The sequence below is a fragment of the Chrysemys picta genome, chromosome 2 (assembly GCF_011386835.1).
Source record: "Chrysemys picta bellii isolate R12L10 chromosome 2, ASM1138683v2, whole genome shotgun sequence".
In the NCBI taxonomy this organism is placed as follows: Eukaryota; Metazoa; Chordata; order Testudines; family Emydidae; genus Chrysemys; species Chrysemys picta.
The window spans coordinates 188,594,950-188,622,146 of NC_088792.1; the positions used below are offsets into that span (position 1 = coordinate 188,594,950).

General features: G+C 39.7%; 1 protein-coding gene across 7 annotated transcripts in view; it reads right to left on the bottom strand.

The window, feature by feature from the left end:
• The window catches only part of NFATC1 (nuclear factor of activated T cells 1), a 147,342-nt gene that overhangs the window by 29,565 nt on the left and 90,580 nt on the right, over positions 1-27,197 (bottom strand). For 4 of the 7 annotated variants that reach the window (XM_005281442.5, XM_008164438.4, XM_005281443.5 and 1 more), the window contains exon 9: positions 6,327-7,013. In XM_005281442.5, coding sequence (XP_005281499.1) covers positions 6,327-7,013 — 687 coding nt within the window. The remainder of the gene's footprint in view (positions 1-6,326; positions 7,014-27,197) is intronic. The other 3 variants (XM_065585117.1, XM_008164441.4, XM_065585118.1) reach the window with 1 other exon arrangement.

Below are 27,197 nucleotides of genomic sequence, written 5' to 3' on the forward strand. Positions count from 1 at the left end.
ATATACAGGAATATAAAAAATGAACATATGGTTTAGAGGCAACCGAATTTCATATATACTGTATCGGAGATATATGGACTTGTCAGACATCTAACAGTGCGACAATATAAGCAATTCATGGGAATGACATTAGCAATAGCTCATATTACATCCACAGGTTAAACTTTTACTGCAAAAGTTATTTTTAAAAGAGCCGTGTTTAAAATGAAATGGCTGGGGAGGCTGCAGCTTTCACTAACACTTTACCGGTGGTTTTGCCACTTTTACTTATTATTGGGAGTTTAATGCTCCCAATTTACTTTTTTAGATTAAAAAAAAGAAGCTGAAAAGAGTGCATTCATGGTCAAAGAACGATAAAACTCAGCTGTACCGAGATAATTATGGGGGCAAAAGCCTACTTGTTTTAAAAAGAAGCTGATGATGTGTTTTCAGTAATTGCTGTCAGCCACATACTGAAAAATTCAGACACTTCTTTGTTTATGATGTATATATTCTCGTCACTATGCAGGGAGTTAAACATACACATCCAATAGCATCAAGATCAGAAGCCAACCCTTTATTTAAACAAACAAACAAACAAACAAACAAAATGGGGGAGGGGAGGAATTAACATTCAAAGCAGCACATGAGAGTTCTTAAAATCCATAGCATCTGGAATCAGACCCAAAGGAAAAGTGCTAGGAAACAAATTTTAAAACCAGTGGGGCCAGAATTTTACCCCAAAAGTCTGAGTCCAAACAGTCATGGGCTTTGGGCAAGTTTCGAACTTGAACTTTGTAGCTCAAGCACAACCTTTATTCAAAACATAAATATTGTTTTTGTATTAAAACGTATTTGTTATTGTCTCGGTACTTATTAAAATGAAAACTGGGAGCAAGAGTATATAATAACTGTCAAAATGTGTTGAGAAGACAGATCACAATGAAATCCCTTTCCTGTTGGTACCAATGTGTTTCCCTCTTGCTTGCAGAGATATCATTACCAATGAATGCTAAGCCATTTCTTTGATGTTTTTAATAGCAGGAAACAATTTCACAATTGAGTGTCATTCTGCTGCAGCTCAAAAAATGTATCAGCCAGCGGGGGTGCCAATCATAACCCTAACGACGTTTCTTGGCATTAAAACACCTAATTGAATTCTCTCTGTCCTTGCAATATGAAGATTTGGGCTCAATTCTTTGTTCCACCCAAGCTACACTAGGCACAGGAATGGGAAGTGAGGGCAGGGAAGGTGACCTTTGGCCACCCCTATTCTGATTTTAACCAAGGGCCTGTCCAGTCCACAGACTAAGTTCTACTGAGCTGCTTATGGCCACAAAGGGTTATTTCTAACATCTGAGTAAAGCAATCAAAAATTTGGAAACTTCTCTAAGCCATCTTGGTCAGCAAAACTGAACTGAAAATACCATCAGAATGGACTTTCTTGCGATATTTTGGCACAAGTTGTGACTCAGACCAGGAAGGAAAAGCATACAAAAGTGTAAAATAAACATTAACCAAGCATTAACATCTCAGTACATGAAATAATGTTTGGTTCCAGGGATGGGAAAAAGTTCAGGTCAGTTCTTAATTTCCCCAAAGCAGCTGACTCTTTGGCTAGTTAGTGATAATTCTGCTCTGTTTTGCAAATGGCTGTATAGCTCATTTGTACTCCAGTGGCCTGGCAAGCCAATGATAGCTAATTGTTCCTGGGCCCAGTTCTCCTTCATGTGGCAGTTATCTTGAGCCCTGTGAACAATCTTCTGCCTGGCTTTGTATTGAAGACTCATTGCTGATAAATCAATGATTCTGAAAACACTTAACAGAATAGAATTTGTGTTTAGCTGTCTGTCTGTCTTGTAGGGTTTTCTATAGCTCCTATCACCCTAGCGTCTGAGCTGTTCCCAGGTTAGATCCTCGTGCAATTCATGAAATCTTCTCCTTTCCCCAGTATAGGAGCCTCTGCTTGGGACATACCTCTGTCCTTTTAATAAGGCACCTTTCATATCAAAGATACCCATTGACTTTATTGGGCTTTGGATCAGACCCCGAATTCAATACTGCTAAGGGAGAAGCCATTAGGCAATCAGCAATATCTCCCACACACAGTGTCTTGGACATTACCACTTGCATTACCGAATAAGGACTGTGGTCAGGGCATGGAGGGCATCTCCTACTCTTTTTGCAAAGAAATATGGAATTTCATGGATGACCAACAGAGACAGGGATAAAAGCTCATTTTAACTCTTTCATCTGAAGGACAACACCTTAAACAGTACCTCAGCCCTTACTACTGCAGTGTCAGCATTGGGAGTCAGTCAAAGTCTTGTTTGGGATTAAATCTCAGCATCATGTGACACAAAAGTGCTAACTGAGCCAGACACACGTCAATATTAGTAATATATTCACATATAGCTCATATGATTTTTCAAGGGGAGTTTCAAGGGTTTTATAAATGTTTTTGAGACAGATATTCATGTACTGAAACAGGCTACCAATCGAATCAGTAGCCCAGGTGGCTACTGTTGGTTTTTGTTTAAAATGAAATTGCCAAAACCAACACTTACTTGCCAAAATAGAAGCCTCCTTGGGTTTTTTCTTTATACCATGTTAGCTGAGTATCATTACACCAACACTGAAACATCATATACAGTGCATATATTTATATAAACACACTGACTGCTTTTTTACAAGGACCTCTGTGATGTAGATGGCCTAAGTCTGGACCTATTCCAGACCAAATGAATTAATATTGCTTTGATCCCACAGGCTTCAAACCTGGAAAACTTCTGTTTATTCCAGGTCCAAGATTACTTAAAATGTATTAGAATTAGGGATATATAAATCAAACCAGAAAAAGAAAAGGCAAGTTTGTGAGACTCTGAATCAAATGTCACTTTGTGTAACCAGGGTTGGATTTTTAATTTGTCCTGTGGTCACATTAGCATGCTGTCTATCTATTTTAGGGTTTTACACTGCCACCCATCACCGTGGTATCTGAGCGCCTTCCATATAAAATCAATAGCTATAAAAGTTACTATTGGGCTTAATGGAATCACTGGCATGTCTCCTTTTACAGAGTAGGGCCTTCGGTTTTGATTTCTTAGATTTTATTAAATTACTTTTAGGGAGAGGGGGAGTTGGATGGTGTATTTTGGGTAGGAGGGAAGGAATGCTGTGCATTAAAATTAACTTATTTTTACAGATTTTGTATTGTTTATTCACACAAAGATGTAGAAACAAAGTTTAATTAGCTATAACAGTTTGAAGGAGACATGGGTGAATGAATGTTTAAATTATAAATAGAAGGTGATTTTAATCTATTAACAATAAAGATGAAATTGGCTCCTTATTCCTTGGTCTGACTGGTGTTCTGCTTTTCCACCTTCAAAATATTATTACAAAATACATACAGTCTACATAATTCTCCAAAAAAACAAACAAACCACGCTTGAAGATGCATAAAATACTAATGGGAAATAATGATGACGGTTTGATTTTAACTGCAGCCAAACAAAAGCAAACAAAAGGGTCTTTTTCCTAGTTAATCAGACCCACTTTGTGATATCTTTACTCCCAGTGGTGAGTACCTACAATTAGTGCCTACAGTTGGCTCCAATTACTTCAGTAAAACAATTCATGATGTAATGCACTATTCACTGTGAGCAAAGGTATCACAATCTCAGTGAGTAATATATAACTGGGAAACCAAGAGAGATTGCCCTTCTGAACTGTGCCTGTAGGTCAAAATTCCATCCTTCTATAATCTGAAGGTGGCTCTTTACTGAAACAACCTCATAAAAATTATTCGCTACACTTGCAAGCAATGAGACAGTTAGGGAAGATGGGGCAACCCTAAAAGGACAGACTTCTACTACTACTTTAACTTCTGATTAACCGTAGTGGGGACTGATAGTGTTCGAGGTGGCACTGGTGAAATGTGAATTTTTTTTTTTAATGTAAAGTGTAATCCATACGTAAACCAAAACATTATTATTGGCACTAGCACATAGAACATAATAAAAATAATAAGCATCAATAAAATTGCCACTGGCAGGAAGGGAAGTAAACAGTGTAAATCAGTTGGAAAGAAAGAGATGAGGAGGGAAAGGAGACATAACATTATAGTTGTGAGAAAAGTTTGTCAGTTTCTCAGGTATATTTCTGGGAGTCAGATGTTGATGCAATTGGGAGAATTTCCTCTGTCCCTTAAATATGTATATATATCTATTATTTTACTACCACTGCTTTTAGAGAGTGATCCTTAATTTGTGGAAGTAGGGTAACAATAGAGTCATGTATTTTCTTTTACTATTAATAAAAGCAGGGATTGTTTCTCTGTCTCTAGTTCTGTGGCTGGTCACAGAATGGCTTTAAATAGCATGATACATACTGAAGTATGGATTCTATCACCTGGCTACAGTGATCGGAGATTGCAAAATAACTACTGTGGCAAAGTCATTTACGCTATGTCAGAGAAAATAAGCTTGGGGTGGGGAAATTAAATTCTCTTTTCCAGAACACAGAGCATCAACAGAGTAGCCCTGTGACATCTACTGCAAGCTAGGAGCTGTAGCAGATTCTGAGATTGCTGTGCGCCTCTTCACTGAGGGGGTTCTGGGTAGTGAATCTGTGCATCCCTGCATCCAATATTCCTGAGCCCCAACCATGCCCCTCCAATGAGGAGCAGCAGAGAACCCTTCTGAATACTGAGGGGGTGTTTCTCCCAGTGGGACTGCACCAATTGCACAACCTATCAGTGTGGCTCAGAATGAGAGAGTTCTGATATTCCTATACTTCTCTCTTCCGAAGTAATCCTTTTAATTTTTTTATTAGTCGTAAAATAAATAAATTGTATTAAACAAAAAAGGAAGAGAGGAGATGATGGGTATAATTTGTGGAGGGGTAATGTGGTGCTTTTCTAGAGGCATAGTTACATGACGGCTACTGATATGGATTGAATCTCCAAGATTATTATATGAAGATCTTAGCTGTTAATCTTGTGATCAGTCCCACCCTGGCTAATCTTTGTTTTCTATCAATCTTTCATTTGATTAGGGCTTTTTACTTTTTGTTTATTTCATTTTGGGGGTTGCATCAGCTTTAATCTTGTTTCTCATGGCAGTATGCATGCGGAAAAAATGGACAATGTCTATATGAAGACTAGCCTGTCCTCAGCATAGAAAGAAATGCAATGAAATTGTGTAACAGCCATGTAAAACTTTAATGAACTGTGCTCCTAATTAGGAAAATTTCTTCGATTTGTCTGTCATGTAACTGATTAGGATCTCTATTAAGGAAAGATGTTTTCTCAGAACTGAAAAGCAAAATGCTGTTATTCAAGCTCAAAAATACTAATGTTTTTATCCTAATTCAGCAAGTATCATGCAGTTTGAAATCAAATGAATAACTGTCGCCAAAATTATATTAAAAAAGTAAAATTAATTGTCTTTTGTTATAATTTCTCCCTGAAAGACAATCACATTCAGAAGCTCTTTGGTACCAATTAGTTTCAATACAGACATTTCAAAGACATTCCTTTTCCAAATATCATAGTATATTATATAAAAATATATTGCTATTGAAAGGGAGCTCACATATTGCATTAAAGTGAAGGTTCAGAATACTACTGGGATACTTAGCGGTAAGTGCTAAATCACAGTTCAGGGAGGTCATATAATCAAATTCCAGATTACCCTCTTTATTATGTTCTGTTAATAAATCTTTGGAAACCGAAGTCTGACAAGTTCATCACAGCATTTTAACATTTGAGTGGTGCGTGTGGGTGTATATCTATAAAATCTTACAAACTAAAAAAAACATTGGCTACAAATCTACAGTAGGAACTAAAGAAAAAAGCCCTAACTGCAGATGCTACCAGACTGAAAAGCCATCAGCTGAAGGACATGCTTCAGTTTTTAATTTGAGTTTTCTCAGCTGAAATAGAGCAGTTTATGATTTAGTTCCAATTATCAGATTTGTATATCTGAAGTTTCATTGCATTACGAACAGGACAATGTTAAATATGTTTTCACTGCCATTCCACAGGTCACTGGCATAGGCAGAAACCAAGACCATCTGGTTAAGATTATTGCAATGTAGCTATTGGTCATGCAGCTAGCTCTACAGTGACTAACAGCATTTAATGCTTAAAAATACACTTTCATTATTGCAAACAAAATTAAAGAACTCTTTCTCAGACAGAGAACATCAGAGCAAAATTCTGCACCATTCCACAAAGCTGTTAATTCGCACTTTCTTCCATCAGAATTGTGAAGGGGGTTAAAAGAACTCACTGATATAGCAATATGGTTGAATGCAAACCTCTACAGCTGTGGAAGACTTACCATCATCCAGGTACAACTGGTCCAATTCCTCAGGTTCTCGCTTGATCATTACAGGAATAGGGGCCAAATTATGATTACTGTCCTCATGCAACTCTGGCAATGACAGTGGTTGGTTTGTTGGAGACTCATTTCTTTGAACCTTCGGCAGTTGGTGCTGCTGTTGACCCATTATGGATGAGTGAGTTGGACTGCAGGACTGCAAATAGGTTGGCTCTTGGGTAACGGATGGAACTGGAGAAGAGGGACTGTTGGGATAGAGTGTTTGTTGGTAACCAAGGGAACAGCTACTGCTCAGATGTTGACTCACCTGCGGCTGCAGCATGATGAGAGATGATTGCTCTGGAGAACTTGGGTGCACAACTATAGACCTTGGCACTTCCTGTACGGTGGGGACACCTCCAGCGGGCTGCTGAAGTCCTAGGTGACTGTGGCCCGGGTTGGTGATGCACTTGTAAGCAGAAGATGAAAGATCATGCAGCTTGGGGCTTGAGTTGGGGGAAGATGACATCACAGTGTTTCTCTGCTGACAGGAAGTGAAGCCAGCCACAAGGCACGAACCAGGATCAGGAGGCATCATGATCTGCTGGCTGTAGTATGGTTTAGAGAGAGGATTTAATCCTTGGGTCATTGGTCCACAGGTTTGAGCAGGCTCATAGTCATCACTGGGTTCTGTTTTTATAATTGGAACTGTTAAGAGAAAAAAAGTTTTAAATAAACATGAGTTGCATATTGGTATGATCAAGTTGGCTTGTGGCTAGGATACCCTTTGCAAAACAAACAACGTCTTGAATAAGACTCTGTGTGTCTTTTGCTTAGTTCTCCCACCCTATAAAAAAAATGAATGAGTCATCAGCACAAGAAAGTCACAGCTGGTTTTAATATTGAAAAGGACTATTTTCTTTGGACTCTCCTTCAGCACTAATGTGCTATAAAAATCTATTTGCAAATAGCTGTGCTGCAGTAGAAGCCTTGGACCCAAGGGCTCCATGGATTTGTAGTAATCAAAGCAAAAATTTTAACTTGGATGTACTACTGCATTTCTACTGCTACTGATGGCCCATTTGATAAATGTCTGCACATTTGGTAAATTCAAGAATAATAAGGTGGAGATGGGGCTTTCAGAGTTCAACAGAAATAAAATTGCAAAGATAAATGACAATATTGTTATGGACAAGGAGTTTTTGATAATAAGGCACTTTTTTTTTGAAAGACCAGGAATCTCATTTATTTTTTTCTTTTACATAACTGTATTTAATCTCTGCTTCTTACTACCCAGCCAATGGGTGTAAAATATTCAACAAGTCGTAGCCAGCTCTCAGAGATCACAAGCTGGATCCAAACTACCAATGCCAACTCCTGGAGAATGTTAGTCCAGACTCTGCATACCGAGAAGAAATCTGCTCCTATTGTGGACAAATTGTTTCCTCCATCTCCTGCCCCAAAGGTGTGCTGAAGAGGCGGTACCTGTCAGTCAGGAGAGAATGCCCCTCTCTGAAACATGAAGGGTGACTGGTATGGAATTTGCAACTTCAGCGGACCTTTGACCATGAAAAATAATCTTGAGCCTCTCTCTAATAAAGGCAATTCAGAGGGGAGAGAGGACTTTGCCTTTCCTGGATATCCAGCAGCACATATGCAGTTCACAGGGAAAAGACCCCCACTTCCAAGGTCAGGTGAACTATAAATTAGAAGGGCCAGGTAGGCCTCTATGGCCCACATTTTTAAAGGTACTTAAGCATTCAGCACTGCAACACATAACTGATTTAGGAGCCTAAATGTCATTTGCAGAAGGGAGTTAGGCACTTAGAGCCTAAATCCTATTGACTATCAATGGGATTTTGGCTCCAAAATGTCTTAATCCCTTTTGAAAATGAGATTTGAGCTCCTAAATCAGTTAGGCATTGCAATGCTGAGCACAGTAATGCCTAACACCTTTAATAATCTGGGCCTCAATGACTTCAAGGAGTTTGAATAAACATATTTTTTCTAGCCAGACCCAAACTTAAATAAAGAGAGCAGTGATTTTGGATTCATGTGAGGGTTTATCTTCTTGCCCAAATAAAAACCTGCAGAGACTTTCATAGCTCTTAGGCACTGCTGGCAATTTATGGCACTATCACAGGATATCTGTTAGGGTATAAAAATAACTATTCTGCTAGGGTAGAGTAGATACCAATGAAATATCTCCAGGTACCGTGACCTAACAATTCAATTCCAAGTGTATGCATGTGTTTGAGGATTTTGAACCCTTAAAAGAGCTTTCAGTCCATTTAAAATGCGTGCGTATATTAGCTATAGTTAAATTCTTTTAACGCTCTCAGTTTTTACTTCTGGTGAATGCACTCTGCTACCCTTGTTTTACAACCTCCTAGTCCCTTGTTAACTTTGCTCCTTTTATATTGTTTTACACACAGATGCTTGCAACACTTGCTTCAAGATTTCTTGGGCTACTAGTAAAAACATGCTTACGTACATAATAGATGCACAAGTGCCATTCAAAATGCATGTATTATGGATAATGGGCTGTTGTCAGATTCCTTCTCCTCCTATTTTCACCTGCTCACATGCTGCATGCTAGTTAGCATGGTTCGGAATGTATTGGTTGCAGGGAAGGAGATTCTAGGTTCAAGGACAACTTTATAAAACCCATATTATACCCTTTATGAAAACTCAGGACCAAAGAAACACACCTCAATAAACAGAGACGCACATAGACTGTAAGAAAATACCTTTCACAAGATCCTCATGTGTTTTACATTAGGTTCACTGTACGAGCACAAAGCGTGGCACAGCTGGAAATACGAGGATCACTGAATACTGAATTTTCCCAATATATCAGTTAGAGAAACACCTGTGCTAAGTAATTCCAAATAAATCCACTGACAATTCAGTGCTCAATAACCCTTGCAGTATCTCATTCATTTAAAACTATGAATCTGTGAGTATGTCTACACTGCAATTAGACACCTGCAGCTGGCCCATGCCAGATGACCCGGGCTCGTGAGGCTCAGGCTGAGAGGCTGCTTAACTGCAGTGTAGACATTCTGGCTCGGACTGCAGTCCAACCTCTGGGACCTTCCCACCTTGCAGTGTAGACACACCCTATGAATCTTAGGGTGTCAATGTTGAAGTGGTGGCACATGGGGCTGGTGGGGGAAGCATTGAGAACACTGATTCTATGACCCACGGGCTGCATGCGGCCCACCAGGGTAATCTGATTGCGGGCCGCGAGACATTTTGCTGACGTTGACCATCCGCAAGCATAGCCCCCCGCAGCTCTCAGTGGCTGCAGTTCGCCGTTCCCGGCCAATGGGATTACCCTGATGGGCCACATGTGGGTTTCCCACCACTGTTCTATTACCTCAGGCTGTTCTTTTTCACACCCTTTGCAGTGCACACCTTTGCTTCCTCACTTAGCAATATGTATATTTCCTTGTTTCTGTCTTCAGCACATTTATAAAGGGGCAACTCAGTCAAGGCCATATTTATTAGCAAAGTAAATGGTGGGGAAAGTTATGTATCGATAACTCTGGCTTCAGTCCTCAGCTGCACCAAACTTATCGCTGCTACAGCTGAGGAGGGTGGCTTTCCACTATTCTGATCCTGGGCCAGCCTGGGGCTGAAAAGGCCCCCAGAATAATTTAAAGCAGCCTATAGCTGTGACAATTGAAGGTTTGGCCCCAGTATGCCCTCTATGCAGAAGTGTGTGTGGGAGGCTGACTATCCCAGCTTTGCACAACTTGAGGATACCCTGGCACGGGGGGAATCCTTGACTGCCCTTTTCTGGCTTTCCAGCTGCTTTGCACTGTCTCAGTAGCAGAACAGAGGGAAAGGATTCAGCCCTCAATGCGAGCCTGATTCACCACTGGTTTATTCCAGCTTTACCCTGGTGTAACTCCATTGCTTGTGCTGTCAGACAACTGATGTAAAGCAGCTCTGACTCAGCCGACACTGACATGCTAACTTTGTGTTCGGTGGAGTCACACTGGTATACAACTGGAGTAATACAGAGATGGATCAGGCCCCACAATGATGAGTAGGTGTAATCTACAGGATGTGGTGTGGCAGAAGAGTGAGTTTATAGCCAGAAAAGTAACCAATGCGATGATGTAAGAAGGTGAAAAGACAAAGTCTGGGTCCTGCTTAATCTTACACCCCGTTTGTTGCTTTTCTTGCTACAACACAACCTCCTCCCCCTCCATCAGCATGCAAGCTACAGCAACTTACCCTGGCCTACCGATGTCAATTACACCAACTTTTGTGCACCTCTTAATTTATGAGGTCTCCAGGTAAATAGTGGCTATTTGGACATGTACTTGGAGGTTTCTGAACTAGTTCAGCTAAATCTTGTCTATTAAATCCCCCAAAGTGTTTTTCCAGTGTAATAGAAAGGTCCCCAGTGTTAAATACTGTTTATCTGCTAATCTCATTACTAATATAGGTATTGTACTGGGAGAGGAGAAAAAAAGCATTAATGCTGAAATTGTTAAAGAATTTGGGCCTGATTCTCCACTGCCTTGCACCTTTTACAGTGTGTAAAATGAGAATAAAAAGTGCTACCAAATCACGATAGTAGCATTTACTCCACTTCTACAGAACTATAAATGTCTTCACCAGGTTCAAGTGTAGAGAATTAGACCCTGTGGGATCTTTGTTTTCAAGGAATTACCCAGAAGAGCTAGAATCACATTTGTAAAGATGAGTGTGTCTGCAGAAAGGAGCAGATGAAAACCATTACAGTTAGTTTTCTTATCAGACCTTAGTCTCTTTACAGGAATGGATGGCTATATTACTTGACTTGTAGCGTATTTGTGACATTCCATCCAGTATCTGCTTCTCTCCAGCATGTGTAATTCTGTCAAGTGGAATAGCAGAAGCTGGTAATATGCACTAGCTGATACTTTTCAAATGGAGTTTGGAAGAAACCATGGCTCTGACTCTCCACTACCTGACCAGTCCGTTAGTGATCTGTGCAAAGCTGGTATAAAAGGCTACTGGTCAGAAAGATGGTGTTTTACATTCATTTTGCAAATGACTACACAGGGGACGATCATGTCCCATATATTTTATGCACATCATCAAAAAATTAATTAAGGGCGTTTTTTCTCCTCTCTGGTCTGTCTCTTGTTTTATCACCATTCACTACTCGATGCTCTGTTTGTGGCATCAGTTTATTATCCTGGAAACCAGGGCATTTCTTTAGACCATAAACAAGTTACAAGTATTTGCTTTGTCACATTATAAGGCTAAGAAGGGCTTCACATACCGGCTAACGGATATCCCCATCCCTACAGTCCTTTCATGACTTTTATCTGGTCAAGAACACAGCATAGCTCCACAGATGTCTTTGGGTATGTCTACACTGCAGCTGGGAGATGTGATTCCCAGCATGGCATTAGCTCACTTTGAGCTAGCACGCTAAAAATAGCAGTGTGGACATTGTAGCCCTGGTGGAAACCTAGGCTAGCCACCCGAGTTCAAGTCTGCCGACCCCCTGGGTTGGAGTTTAGGCAGGTCACCCAAGCCACCACCTGTGCCACTATGTTCACACTGCTATTTTTAGCAGCACACTAGCTCAAGTGGACTAGCGCAAGTCTGTCTACCTATGCTGGGAATCACACCTCCCAGCTGCAGCGTAGAGTCTAGACATACCCAATGGAGGCACACCAGTTTACACCAGCAGCCTGGCCCCTTAAATATCAGCTTGCATTATTAAGACATCTTCTTCTAGCTTAGGGACCAATCCAGTGGGTTCCCTTGTCATGGCTGTGGCAGGTCATCAGCCAACAGGAGAGTAATGGTAAAGCATAATGTATCTGACACCATTTACCTTTATGTCTTATGTTCATGCTAACTTCAAACCTTTAGAAATCTGAGGCCAGATACTGGGCATTAAGTCTCAAATGCACCCTTCAGAAGGCATAATTTGCCATGAAGCTAATTGCTGGGCCTCTGTCATTCAGTTTTTGGACACCTATGACTCTTAGATCGTTTTGCTCCATGTGACATAAGATTCCCCATATTATGTGTGGGGAAAAGCCATGTGATACCAAGAATATGATTAATAGCTCTGGAGTTAATATTTAACAGAAAACAGTATTAACTCAATCTCCTTTACACTATCAGGTCAAATATTTAAAATTGGCTGTCAGCTCAAATGTCTTTTTTAAATGACACCAAGCTGAACGAGACACTGTGCGATTCTAGCTACATACAAAACAGTGTTAAAATGACAAACAACAAAAAGCCCTGCAGCTGTTCAGAATCTATCAGCACTATTAGCATGAAGGGGACTATTTTTTTAATTTAATACAGCAGTTTCAAATGTCAATAAGCAGGCTGCTTTAGGGCTGCTTTGTGGTGGTGAGATAACACTCTACACTGCAGACTCTCAGCTTATTACAATGAAAAATTAAAAACTGCATTTGCTCCACTCTGAGGCGTACCAATAACAAATTACCACAATGAGATCACAGTTTATAAAAGAGCAAATAACAAACAGGATGCCTGATCCTGCAAAGACTTGTGCATGGGAGTAATTTTACTCACTTGAGTAATCCCAAACCTTTGCAAAGCTCAGGTTCTGACTGTGCAAAGGAATGATAAATATATTTGATTTATCATTGTTAATTATTTTAAAATACTTGCTTTTATATAATGCACTAGATTGGTCTACTGATGATCTTAGACAGTCCATAATTTGAAATATTAAAATATGAAAATGTTCAAAGTTCTAAATTAATCTGATAAGCAGCTTAACTGTGCTAATTGTTTTTAAATGGCTTGGTGATATCACCTTAGGCTGCTGGACTTGTGTCATTATGTCATCTCATTTAATGTGAAGCTCTGAGAACCATGTGTTGGCAGCAGCACTGGTTATAATAAAGCAAAGCTACCTCCAATTCTTGCTCAGAAAGACTAGACTTGATATGATGTCATAAATGCACTAGGTTTAAGACAATGGCCCTCTGTGTGGGTTTGAATGTGGGAGAAATATTTCAGTGAGTGTTGCAAGCCTGGGTTTAACTGAAACGTTTTTCTGAGAAGGTAAAAAGTTAATATATCAAGCCTTGAAGAAAAATAATAAATCAGGCACATTTACGAGAAGGTTCCTAAAAGCTTTTAAAATGTACATATATGTACTCACATATATAGACAATTCTAACAAGTCTGTTTGCTTTTACATTTTAGCAATCCAGATGGGTTTTTTAAAAACCCTTTTATTTTTTGTCATTATTAACACAAATGAACAGAGAAAATATAATCATTTCAGTTATACAGATGTTTATCCTTATTAACTGTAACCTAATCAAGTCACATTTCCACACATGTATTAACAATCCAGACATTTATTGTCCTATATTTATTTTGCCCTTGGTTTGATAGAGCATATCAAACAAAATATCCACCGTTCAAGGTGCAGAATATGGTATATTCATCTGGAACCTATCTACAAATTTTGGATACTGTATTAAAAATAGCTACATCATTTTTCATCACTTACACACACAAAATTCCTTGGGAATAAATGTCTCACCACTAGTGACAATTTAGGCTGGGATTTTCAAAGGAGCATAAAAGAGTTTAGAATGAAAGTCTCCTGCAGGTCAAATTGGCAGAGATATTAGGGTAGATTTTTTTTTCCTTTTTCTGCAGTATGGGGCATGGGACGTTTGCTGGTTTGAACGAGAGTAAATGGTGGCTTCTATGTAACTTGAGGTCTTTATATAATTGAGGACTTCAGTAACTCAGCCAGAGGTTATGGACATATTACAGTAGTGGATAGGTGAGGTTCTGTGGCCTGCAATGTGCAGAAGGTCAGACTAGATAATCATGATGGTACCTTCTGGCCTTAAAGTTTGTGATTGAAATGGGCAGCTAAATGCTATATGTGCCTTTGAAAAGCTCTCTCATCAAGTAGTCTTGATCCAAACAGAACAACCCTGTTACAGAGAACCAGACATCCCTCCAGAAGATACCACACTTGTTATCTCATCTGCTACTGACCTAGAAGTCTCTTAATTCTCACTAATTTAGAAATGGTTATCAATTTGGCCCCACCTTTGCTTACCTTTTAAGCATATTTTTGTTACTTCAATACACCCAGGATTTCACCCCAAATTTTGATTTTTAAGCAAAAGTCAGTGCTGGTGAGAATTGACAAATTGTCCACCCTAAAGATTGAAGTCTCCTGCTTTACTACATAACAGCTGCAGAGAGAATGCAAACTACCTCACAATACTCTGTCAGGGTGTCTCAGCCCTCTCATGGAGGGACTAACAGTTCTAGCGATTAAGACGATAGCTCAGTCTACAGGCCCATTCAGTTCTTGGACTCTCTGATGAGATTCTCAACAAAGGTGTGTTTTGAGATGGTGCTTTTTGTGTGTGATGTGGACATGTTCCACTAGGAACTGTATTAATCAATTCATTCCTAATGATCACCAAACAACTATCAGATTGTAACATCTTGGTGCAGAATTGAACCAGTGCCACAGAAATGAAAGGCACCTGAGCAATCTAGAACCTTAAGTCGTTTATGTGCAAAGCAGCACCAATACATAGTAAACCAACCTGTGCTCTTTTAATAATTGTAGGGATTATGTAAACTGTGGCTTCTTTTTTGCCACTACTTAGCTGACAACTGGCATAGTGTTGTTAACAAGGGAGAACCCAAAGACATCCCATTAAAAATTCTTCTCTCAGCCAACAGCTATTCACTAAGGAAAGAGGAATGAAAATGCAGAAGCATTCTAGGAACTGAGGGAAGGGAGGGGGGAAAGGAAGAAATCGTTGAAAAAACACATAGGTCATTTAATCTATTTTTATTTTTTCATTTTGAAAAAGATGCATTTTCTGAAGGACTAAGGCTAGGTTTTAAAAACCAACAAAACAAAAAACAGATTGAGTCACCATGGGGGCACAGCACTCATGTGGCAATGTGGCCCATGTACTAAATCCATTTTCCCCTACTGCATTTGTCCTCCCCTATTTGTAAACACCAGGGCCTAGATGGCTATGGTGGTGGCAGTGGTGGGATGGGAATGACAATGCTTTATTATTTATTGGGGCTACAAAGTATGTCTTGAGTAACTTCAGTCATTGACCCAGAGTCCCTGGGATGGCTGAGCTGAGCTTGGAGAAAGACTAGAGGAGGGAGAGGGAAGGGAGAGGGAATATGAAATAAACCTAGTTTTAAACCATGTTTATTCAAACCTGACTGGGCCAGGCTCTGGCATAAATTACTCTCAGGTATTCAGGGATCACCAGAGCACCCAAACAAGGCCCTCCCCTCCCCTGCTGTACCCTCTATGTCAGACGCATGTTGGGGTAGGAGCTACTAGAGCACCTCTATGATGCAGGGATAGAGAAAGGTTGTGTTTTTGCCAGCTTTATGGCTTCTTTACACCACAAGAACAATTTTAAGCAGACTAAACACAGACTAGGATCTGGCCCATTGGGTCTTCTATGGAGTGATGGGATTAAACCGTCTGAAACAGTACACAACCCCGGTGCCCAATTCTCATCTCAGGTATTATTGTGATGGCCACTAATAGAGGAACCTGAAGAGATCTGTCTTGCTTCCACCAGTGTGAATCAGGAATTGTTAATTTACAGGATTCATTTGACGGCTGCCCCCATTTAGGGGAAAGAAATCAGATACCTTTAAAGCTGATTGGTTGCTTTCCCTACTTATGAGTAGCAGTGCTAGAAACATAGGAACATAGGGCTGGAAGGGACCTCAAAAGGTCATCAAAGTCAGCCCCCTGTGCAGAGGAAAGGATCAAGTAAACCTAAGCCATACCTGACACGTGTCTGTCAAACTTGTTCTTAAAAACTTCCAGTGACAGAGATTCCACAACCTCCCTTGGAAGCCTATTCCAGTGCTTAACTATCCTTATAATTAGAAGGATTTTCCTCATATCTAACCTAAATCTCTCTTCCTGCAGATTAAGCCCATTACTTTCGTGCTACCTTAGCGGACATGGAGAATAATTGATCACAGTCCTCTTTATAACAACCTTTAACATATTTGAAGACTGTAATCGGGTCCCCCCCATCAATCTTTTCTCAAAACTAAACATGCTGAGGCTTTTTTTTTTTTAAACCTTTTATCATTTTTGTTGCTCTCCTTTGAACTTTCTCCAATTTCTCCACATCTTTCTTAAAGTGTAACACCTAGAATTGGACACAGTACTCTAACTAAGGCCTCACCAGTACCGAGTAGAGTGGGACAAGTACCTCTTGTGTCATACAGATGACATTCCTGTTAATACACTCCATTATTAGCCTTTTTCACAGCTGCATCACATTGTTGATTCAGATTCAGTTTGTTATCCATGATAACCCTCAGATCTTTTTCAGCAGTACTGCGACCTAGCCAATTATTCCCCATTTTTCCTCCTTAAAGTGCTGTACCTTGCACTTGTCTTTACTGAATTTCATCTTGTTAATTTCAAAGCAATTCTCCAATTAGTCAGCATGATTGTCCTGAACATTTCTACATGTGTGTTTTTAAGGGCTCTGATGTGTGTGTATGTATCAGCATAGTATCCAAATAGACTGAAATCCTGTACCTAGATCATGTCTATAATCTCATTTTGCGTATATTCTCAGACAGCACTATTATCTGATTAGAAAGTACTTTCAGGTAATTCAATTACTAAATGCTTTTCAACTGCTGTTAAACTATTAGGTTGTTCAACACATATTCAAATGAAGACAAGATACTACATATTGTAGAGACATGTGCACTCTGTTAAACTGGAGGGATAGCCCAGGGACATCTGATTTGTGTGCTTGTTAATAATGAAGAGAGAGTATGTATTACATTTCTTTGAATACAGGGGGGAAAAGAGAGTTCTAAGAGACATGATTCATGTCTTATGATAGAAAATAAATCATGCAACTTTGACAAGAGTAAATCAAGTCAAAATATGGTTTTAAAAAACATGTGAAACAAGTTAGAGCTTTCTTTCTATTTTTTTAAAACAAAGCTTAACTGTTGTCAGATCTTTATGGTCTCCAAATACTTTGCCTTTGCCTGTATGATCCAGTTGCAATCCAAAATAATGTGACTTGAGCACTTGGGATGTTGTTTGAAAGTTCTGAGTTGGAACTAGATGTCTGGTTGGAATAGATTAATTTTAGGTCTGAAATGGGACTTGTTTCATTAAGATTTCTTGCGATCATCTCTTATAGCAAATGTTCCTTTTTGCTGCTTGGAGGAAGGAAGATTTAGCCTACCTAGAAAAGAAAAGCAACACCAATGTCTTTCTTTTAAGGTACTCCTACTGATGTGAAGGTTTGCTCTCCAGTTTCACAGCCTATATGCCAACTTCATTGGTGTTTTCACTGCATAATATTTAGTTGCATGCACTGATGACTAAAGGGAAGTTTGACTATGCACATAAATGTAACACTGGTAAAAGTGACCGGTTTTCATGACACGTCAGTTTGTCAATACATGTAAATATTAGGGCTGTCAAAAGATTAACAATTAATTGTGATTAATCATGAGATTAAAAAAATAATTGCAATTAATGGCAGTTTTAGTCACTCTGTTAAACAATAATGGAATACCATTTATTTAAATATTTTTGAATGTTTTCTACATTTTCAAATTTATTGATTTCAATTACAGCAGAATACAAAGTGCTCACTTTACATTATTTTTTATTACAAATATTTGCACTGTATAAAGATAAACAAAAGAAATAGTATTTTTTAATTCACCTGATACAAGTACTGTAGTGCAATCTCTTTATTGTGAAAGTGCAACTTACAAATGTAGAATTTTTTTTACATTACTGCACTCAAAAATAAAACAACAGTCCACTCAGTCCTGCTTCTTGTTTAGCGAATTGAGTTTGCATGGCACTGTTGTAGCCAGCATTGCAAGGTATTTACATGTCAGATATGCTAAACACCCCTTCATGCTTCAATCACCATTCCAGAGGACATGGTTCCATGCTGATGACAAGTTCTGGTCGATAATGATCCAAAGCAGCACGGACTGACACACGTTCATTTTCATCATCTGAATCAGATGCCACCAGCAGAAGATTGATTTTCTTTTTTGATTGTTCAGGTTCTGTAGTTTCTGCATTGGAGTGTTGCTCTTTTAAGATTTCTGAAAGTATGCTCCACACCTCATCCCTCTCAGATTTTGGAAGTCATTTCAAATTCTTAAACCTTGGGTCGACTGCTGTAGCTATCTTTAGAAATCTCTCATTGATACCTTCTTTGCATTTTGTCAAATTTGCAATGAAAGTGTTCTTAAATTGAACAACATATGCTGGGTCGTCATCTGAGACTGCCATAACACGAAATATATGGCAGATTGTGGGTAAAACCACAGAGCAAGAGACATACAATTCTCCCCCCAAGGAGTTCAGTAAAAATTTAATGAATGCATTATTTTTTTAACAAGTGTCATCACCTGGAATGGTGGCCAAAGCATGAAAGGGCATACGAATGTTTAGCACAGTGGTGGACAACCTGCGGCCCGCGTGCAGCCCATCAGGGTAATCTGATTGCAGTTCGTGAGACATTTTTCTGATGTTAAGTGTCTGCAGGCATGACCCCCCGCAGCTCCCAGTGGCCGCGATTCACCGTTCCCAGCCAATGGGAGCTGCAGGAAGCGGCGGCCAGATGCCAGCTCCCATTGGCTGGGAACAGTGAACCCGTGGCCACTGGGAGCTCGGGGGGCCATGCCTGCGGACGGTCAACATCAGCAAAATGTCTCGCGGCCTGCAATCAGATTACCCTGATAGCCCGCATGTGGACCGCGGGCCACAGGTTTCCCACCACTGGTTTAACATATCTGGCATGTAAATACCTTGCAAACCGGCGACAAAAGTGCCATACAAATGCCTGGCCTGTTCTCACTTTCAGGTGACATTGTAAATAAGAAGCGGGCAGCATTATCTCTGTAAATGTAAACAAATTTGTTTGTTTTAGCAATTGGCTGAACAAGAAATAGGACTGAATGGACTTGTAGGCTCTAAAGTTTTATATTGTTTTGTTTTTGAGTGCAGTTATATAACAAAAAAAAATCTACATTTGTAAATTGCACTTTCACAATAAAGAGATTGACTACAGTACTTGTATGAGGTGAATTGAAAAATACTATTTCTTTTGTTTATCTTTTTTACAGTGCAAATATTTGTAATAAAAATAATATAAAGTGAGCACGGTGCACTTTGTATTCTGTGCTGTAATTGAAATCAATATATTTGAAAATGTAGAAAAACATCCAAAATATTTATAATAAACTTAAATTGGTATTTTATTATTGATTACCAGTGCGATTAAAACTGTGATTAATCGCGATTAATTTTTAAAATCGAGTTAATTTGTTTTGAGTTAATCACTTGAATTAACTGCAATTAATTGACAGCCCTAATAAATACACAGATGTGGGATTCAGGCACCCTCATTCTGCAATATGGTAAAATATTACATCTAGAGATTTAAAATTACTCTTGCATCCCTCTCTCTGTCTGCTTTCCCTCCAGGAGTTGTGAATATTAAAATGTAAATTGTGGGCAGAGTGCCCAAAGAGGCATTAATGTGGGAGTAGCCATAATTTATGCATCCTATTGTATATAGGCAGAATTGTACAACCAGTGTGGGATGTAATCTTCAAGGGGGTTGTTGCTTTAAAGGAATATTTATTGATGGAAGTTGTACATTGAGATTAGAATCACAATCAAACATGCATATTTTTCATCGTGTAAACACAGGAATTATTGTTAACTAGTTCACAAGATTCACTTTCTATGCTATAAATATTTATATGCCCTGGGATTTCTGTAAGCCCCTCTCTTATTTAGGTTTTCTCTTCCTTTCTCTCTCTCCAGAGTCTGGTGGCTCTAGACAGACTAACACACAGAGTGTGCTGTAAATTGCTTTAATGAAGGTTTCTTTGGCCAATCAATGGCTACGTTCTAATATACCACCAATACTTTTACTCCTACTCTACCATCAGCACCAAGCAGGATAATCTGGCTTTACCCCAGCATGTCATTTTTCATCCCTCTTTACAGCATGTTTGGATCTTGGCTATTCTGAGCCATTTTAGCTCTTACTCAGCCTTCTCCTTCAGAGACTTAGACAGTCCTTCTCCACAGCCTACAAAATACATTTTCTCATGCAGTCACCAGGACAGCATTCCCTTCAGCATCAACTACAGGGCTAGATTAATTATGCTGATCAGCCACTCCAGGAGAACAAAACCAAATGGTTATGTTATCTAGCCCTTACAATTTGAAACCTCATCTCCTTTATGGAAGTTTTACTTTTTGGCTTTTAAACCAGTTGGAAGAGCCTAATGGTCCAACCCAGATTACACTTACATCTTGAGTATTCACATTGGCGTCACCTGTGTAAGGGTGGCAAATGATAGCCCTTAAAATGCTAAAGTTTAGGGGAGAGCTCAGGAAGCTTCAGTGATAAGGACCACAGGCCAGATTCTGCCATCCTGACTCAGGCTGAACAGTACCTTGAAGTCAGTCGGACTATTTGCTAAGTGAGATACTGCTCAGTGAGAGTTAAGGTGCCAGAATATAGCCCTGAATTCTCAGAATTACCTTTTACACGTGACCAGTAGCACCAAGATGGAGTTTACAGGTCAACTGTAACTCTGGAGTTCAGTGTAGGAAGTGACCACCCTTAACCTCAACAGAGAGGTCTCATCATGACATGTTCCTCTGTGATCTTTGCGGGAGGCCATTCAGATCAAGAAGGAGTGCTGCATACTGAGACCAGTGGGGTCCATAGTCCAAATCTCTTTATTAAAAGCCAGGATGAGCGCAATCGGCAAATAGTGATCAATGGCTCCATGTCTAGTTGGCAGCCGGTTTCAAGTGGAGTGCCCCAAGGGTCGGTCCTGGGGCCGGTTTTGTTTAATATCTTTATTAATGATCTGGAGGATGGTGTGGACTGCACTCTCAGCAAGTTTGCAGATGACACTAAACTAGGAGGCGTGGTAGATACACTAGAGGGTAGGGATCGGATACAGAGGGACCTAGACAAATTAGAGGATTGGGCAGAAAAAAACCTGATGAGGTTCAACAAGGACAAGTGCAGAGTCCTGCACTTAGGACGGAAGAATCCCATGCACTGCTACAGACTAGGGACCGAATGGCTAGGTAGCAGTTCTGCTGAAAAGGACCTAGGGGTCACAGTGGACGAGAAGCTGGATATGAGTCAACAGTGTGCTCTTGTTGCCAAGAAGGCTAACGGCATTTTGGGCTGTATAAGTAGGGGCATTGCCAGCAGATCGAGGAACGTGATCGTTCCCCTTTATTCGACCTTGGTGAGGCCTCATCTGGAATACTGTGTCCAGTTTTGGGCCCCACACTACAAGAAGGATGTGGAAAAATTGGAACGAGTCCAGCGGAGGGCAACAAAAATGATTAGGGGTCTGGAGCATATGACTTATGAGGAGAGGCTGAGAGAACTGGGATTGTTTAGTCTCCAGAAGAGAAGAATGAGGGGGGATTTGATAGCAGTCTTCAACTACCTGAAGGGGGGTTCCAAAGAGGATGGAGCTCGGCTGTTCTCAGTGGTGGCAGATGACAGAACAAGGAGCAATGGTCTCAAGTTGCGGTGGGGGAAGTCCAGGTTGGATATCAGGAAAAACTATTTCACTAGGAGGGTGGTGAAACACTGGAATGGGTTACCTAGGGAGGTGGTGGAGTCTCCTTCCTTGGAGGTTTTTAAGGCCCGGCTTGACAAAGCCCTGGCTGGGATGATTTAGCTGGGAATTGGTCCTGCTTTGAGCAGGGGGTTGGACTAGATGACCTCTTGAGGTCCCTTCCAACTCTGATATTCTATGATTCTATGATTCTATGAAATGAGGTGAGGCTATTTGACTCCTGGCCAGTGGCTAATCGGATTCTCATTTGGGTGAAGTATGGAAGCCCTTGCGCTAGAGCTAAATATACATTGGAGGGGCAGACGGTAGGGAGGAATCCAACAGCATAATATTGGAGAAAAAAGGCTCAAAAGTGAGATTCCACTTCTCCTGCTGCTCTAGAACACACTCAGCTGCTGGAATGTAACAAAAGAGTTGATGGCCCAGTTATGATGAATTTATCCACTGTTTAAGTGGAAACAGGAGTCTGACAAAGCTTTGCCTGCTTTTTGTTGTACTGTTAAATGTCAAAAGTAACTTTCAGCCACATAGCAGCCAAAATGAAATAAATTGTAGCACATTGTGTAGAAATGAGCAACCATGATTCATATTTTCACCTTAAAAAAAAAAAAGTAAAGAAAAATTCCCTCCAAGCCATTCCACCTTCCTTGTTATTCTGCCCTGATTAGTGCAGACTTTACTGCACACCCTTCAGGAATCTTGCTGCCTATAAAAAGAAGATGAGGGAGAATGCTTGTCAAGGCTGACAATTTCATTTCTAATATATTTGAGAGTTTGGGCCTAATTCACAGTTATACTAAGCTCCCCTTTGCACAGCTTTGGCAGCAAAAAGTTGATTTACAGTGGACATAAATACAATTTACATCCACCTTCAGGCACATTTACACTGTTGTTTCTTTGGTTTTCTGAGTTGGCCCTGAACTAACTAAAAGTGACTTTCTATGGGGCTGAATTGTGTGGTAGCATAAACAGCTGTGAGGGTTACTTTCTCTTTCTGCTTTGGTTTATCTGGGTTTAGCTGCCTGTCTGTCATGAGCGCAGGCTGTGTCAGTCAGCAGCTTTCCGAATGGCCTCTGCAAACCAGGGTCTACAACTCTGCTAGTCTGTCGATCACACACATACAGCCCACGTCACTTTCACCTGTCTTATCTTGCAAATTCATTGAAGAACAGCTCCTCTTTCTAACCTTATGTTACCTGACCTGGTGCATTTTATGACCTTTTTACAACCCCACAACAGGATTTGGCCCAGGTTCCCCATGTAATCCTATGATCAGTTTGCAGACATAGCAAGGATGCATATTTTGCCAACCTCAGATATGAAAGTTCACCAGAAGTTCCAAGTTGAAATGTGTCAGGTGGCTATCAACAAAAGCTGCTTTCTATGTCACATTAAAGCTCACTGCTTTACATCTTCATTTTATTGTTTTCAGCTAATATGACTAATGTAGCATGTTAACTTAGAAAGTGAACTGCTGGCGGAAGAGGTGAGACGAAATGGAGGTGTGACTGCTAAATGTAATCACTAGAAAACTGCTGATTGTACTCCTCTGCAGCATAGTCAGGAGATAATTTTAGAACTCAGGCAGGAAGCTGAGTAGGATGCTGAAAAAAAATGTGCAGTGGGCACAGATCACCATTTTCATAAACACACTAAGAACTTTCATCACTTTCATACTGCAAAGCTATGAAACATTAATAAGATATATCTAGTAACTAAGTACCAGGTTTTCAGAAGAGCGTAGCATTCAAAGCTAGCGTTAGATTTTCAAAAGAACTTAGCTCTTATTTAGGCCCCTAAATAAGTGGCCAGATTTTCAAAAGAGGTCAGCACACTGGGTGCTTGTTTAGGTGCTGAAATAGAAGCAGAGGTCTTTTGAAAATTGGCCCACATATGGTGAAGCAAACGTCTCCAAATGTATCCAATATATTAAGCTTTTAAATGAAGATCACACAGCTTATCACCTGCATTTAACTAAAAAATAAAAGAGGTAGGGATAACATTTATAAAGTAATTTATTATTTTAAAATAATTCATTAGAGTTAAAAGCATGAGTGAAACAGAGAACAGGAAATATTTTACCAACAACAATGTACAAAATAATATTTTTGGTGTCATTGTAACAGGTACACCAACTTTTTCAACTTCCTATTAACTTCACCCATGGAACTCAAAAATTTTCCTAAAAAACAAACAATGTTTTTTAAATGGGGAAAATTACACTGAATACACAAAATCTTTGCTATTTGCTTAAAATCGTGTGAAAAAACAGTCTCTTCCCTTTCTTTAATGTGATCAAGAGTGGTATTTCCTGTCTCAGACTATGTGATTAGACTTTCAAAATGGTAGCTTTTTGTTTGATTGATCCAGTTTTCTTTATTATGTTTAACACACCTTAAAACATCTTTTAGTGCTTTAAGATCAACCTATGATCTCAGCTGCACTGGTATAATTTCACTGAAGACAACAGATTTACTTTACACGAGTTTACACTTGTGTATCTGAGGGCATGTCTACACTGCCCCACAGCTTGGACTCCTGGGGTATGAATAGCAGTGCCACCAAAGTACTGCACCTTAACCCCCTTGTGTGGACACTGTGGGTGTGAACTAAAAGGTTCCTATTTCGCACTAATATAGTCCTATTTGAAGAGGACTACATTAATGCAAACTAGGAACCTTTTAGTTCACACCTGCAGCATCCACACGGAGGAGTTCCAGCACAGCTTTTTGGTGTGCACTGCTCTTTGCACCCTCACAGTCTGAACTGTGGGGCAATGTAGACATGCCCTGGGAGCAGAATTTGGCCTCTATTTTCAGATCTAATTTCCAGAGGCAGTTTGAAAGTCCTAGCATTCCCCCATCATAACAACCTCTTCTGGACAAATAAACTCATTGATTGTTTTCCCTGCTTTGTAAAAGAACATGTACATGGCAAAATGTAATGGAAGAGAGAACTTTTGGATGAACTAAAGCAATATGTGACATCAGCACTCTGCAGACAGCACAGATATCTTAGATGGCACTAAGCCCCTCTTTGTGAGAGACAAAATCCTAAAAAGGTCTCCTTGATTTTTAATGTACCTATTCAAAAGAAATCTGAATAAGCAGACACCTAACTCTAATAGTTAATCAATTTCTTAAAATCTTCTCAACATTTTCCAAAATTCCACGCAACAGGACAACTTTAAACATCTACATCTGAGACAGGGAACTAGGGCTAGATTTTTAAAGGTATTTAGGTGTCTAACCCATTTAAAAATCTGGACCCTAATCTTATCTAGACCTTCTTAAGAGTAGCACACACATGCTGTATGGAATCTCAAATGGATTTTTAACAGTAGCATACATTTTAAGTGCTTTCCTTCTCCTTTAACATCCTTCAGATTAGATACACCTCTACCCCGATATAATGTGACCCGATATAACATGAATTCGGATATAACGCGGTAAAGCAGCGCTATGGTGGGGCGGGGCTGCGTGCTCTGGCGGATCAAAGCAAGTTCTATATAACGCGGTTTCACCCATAACGTGGTAAGATTTTTTGGCTCTCAAGGACAGCGTTATATCGGGGTAGAGGTGTAATTCCCCAAACCCTACTGATTATGCCCACTAATATTCCTATTAACATAAATGATTAAACTAATCATATAACAAACTCATATAAAAAAACCATATCCAATCTTACACAAAGTAAAAAATATTTAGCACACATACTAATGGTGTTTCTAGATGAAAATACAATACAAATGCAGAGTTGGCTAATGCTTTTTCGCAAGTAACATTACATTCTATACTAATAAAGCCTATGGAGCAAATATTGAAAAAAGGCTACTATGAAGACTGCCTTGAAAGGGTGGACTGTTGAAGGGTAATTTCATCTTGATTTGCAGAGATTAACGGTCTACACCATTTAACAGTGGGGGGGAATTGGGATATTTTCTGGTATTTGGCCATGAAAAAATGAGCTGTGCGGACTCACCTACATTAAGGAAATTACTTATATTCTCTATGACAGATATGTCCAGTGTATAATGTCAAAAGTTTAAAGCCTGTAGGCTTCAGGGTAAAGCTGATATACAGTAGCTCAGGCCTGAATAATACTGCAGCTCAGGCCTGAATAATACTGCAGCAATATTTACAAAAAAATGCCAATAGCCAAAAATCAACATCTGAGTAATTTACGTATGATAATAGGAAAGTGAGAGCTGGGATTAGTTACTTTCAGCAGAGGTGGAACCAAGAGACAAAATTCAGAACCAGAACTGGATTTTGAATCCTCCAAGGTTTGAGTCTGTCCGAGCCGGAGTTTTCATACAGACTCACCTCTTTTCAAAAACACAGCTCCACTTCTCTTCCCTCCTCACCTTTGTAAAGCCTCTATTTTATGTACAAGTTTTCCCTTTATGGGATATAGTTTTGTAATGAAGAAACTCATGATCCCGCAAATAAGCTCCTGTCCTACAAATTGTTTCCATTTATATAGAGAGGGGAATATCCTGCCATGTCTCCACAGCCCAGGAAGTCCTTGACTGCAGGGAAAGCAGAGAGTTCTGCTGTACAGAGTGGTCTGCACTCTCAGCATGCCATAAAGTTGTACACTCTGGATGCTGTATGGGGCCATTCACAGGGCTTGCGACTGAGTGAATCCATCACTACCTGGATTAATTGGCTGTTTGCCTCTGTAAAATGGGGAGAAACAGGACTGCGGGGAATACTTTGGCTCTAAGACTATGGTAGCAGCTGGAAAGTGACCCTATGGCATGTGAGTGTGTGTCAGTTCCTTCCCTCTAACCCCACAGAAAGTACCAGCACAAGGCTAGTACCCGGCTGGTACCATATTGTACCTTGCTCTGGGAATGTTTAGCTGAGATGTAAAGTGTAACATGTATCATGTAATTTGTAAAGGATCCTTTGGTTTTCTATAATATCTTGGCAAACTACAAGAAGCTTGTGAATTAAATTAGATAAACCAGTGCAGCTTAAAAAAAGCCTGCATTAAATATAGCATATTTGGAGATAACTGAGTTTGGTGCTAAACTATTAGTCTAATTTTTGCATGTATATACATATATGAGAATAATCAAGATGTCTCATCCTTACCAGTAAAGGACATGATGCAAACAACTACAAGCATCACCAAATAAAAAAATTATACTCTTTGAATAATTACAGGTGATTACAAAAATATATTTGTCCTTACTACTTC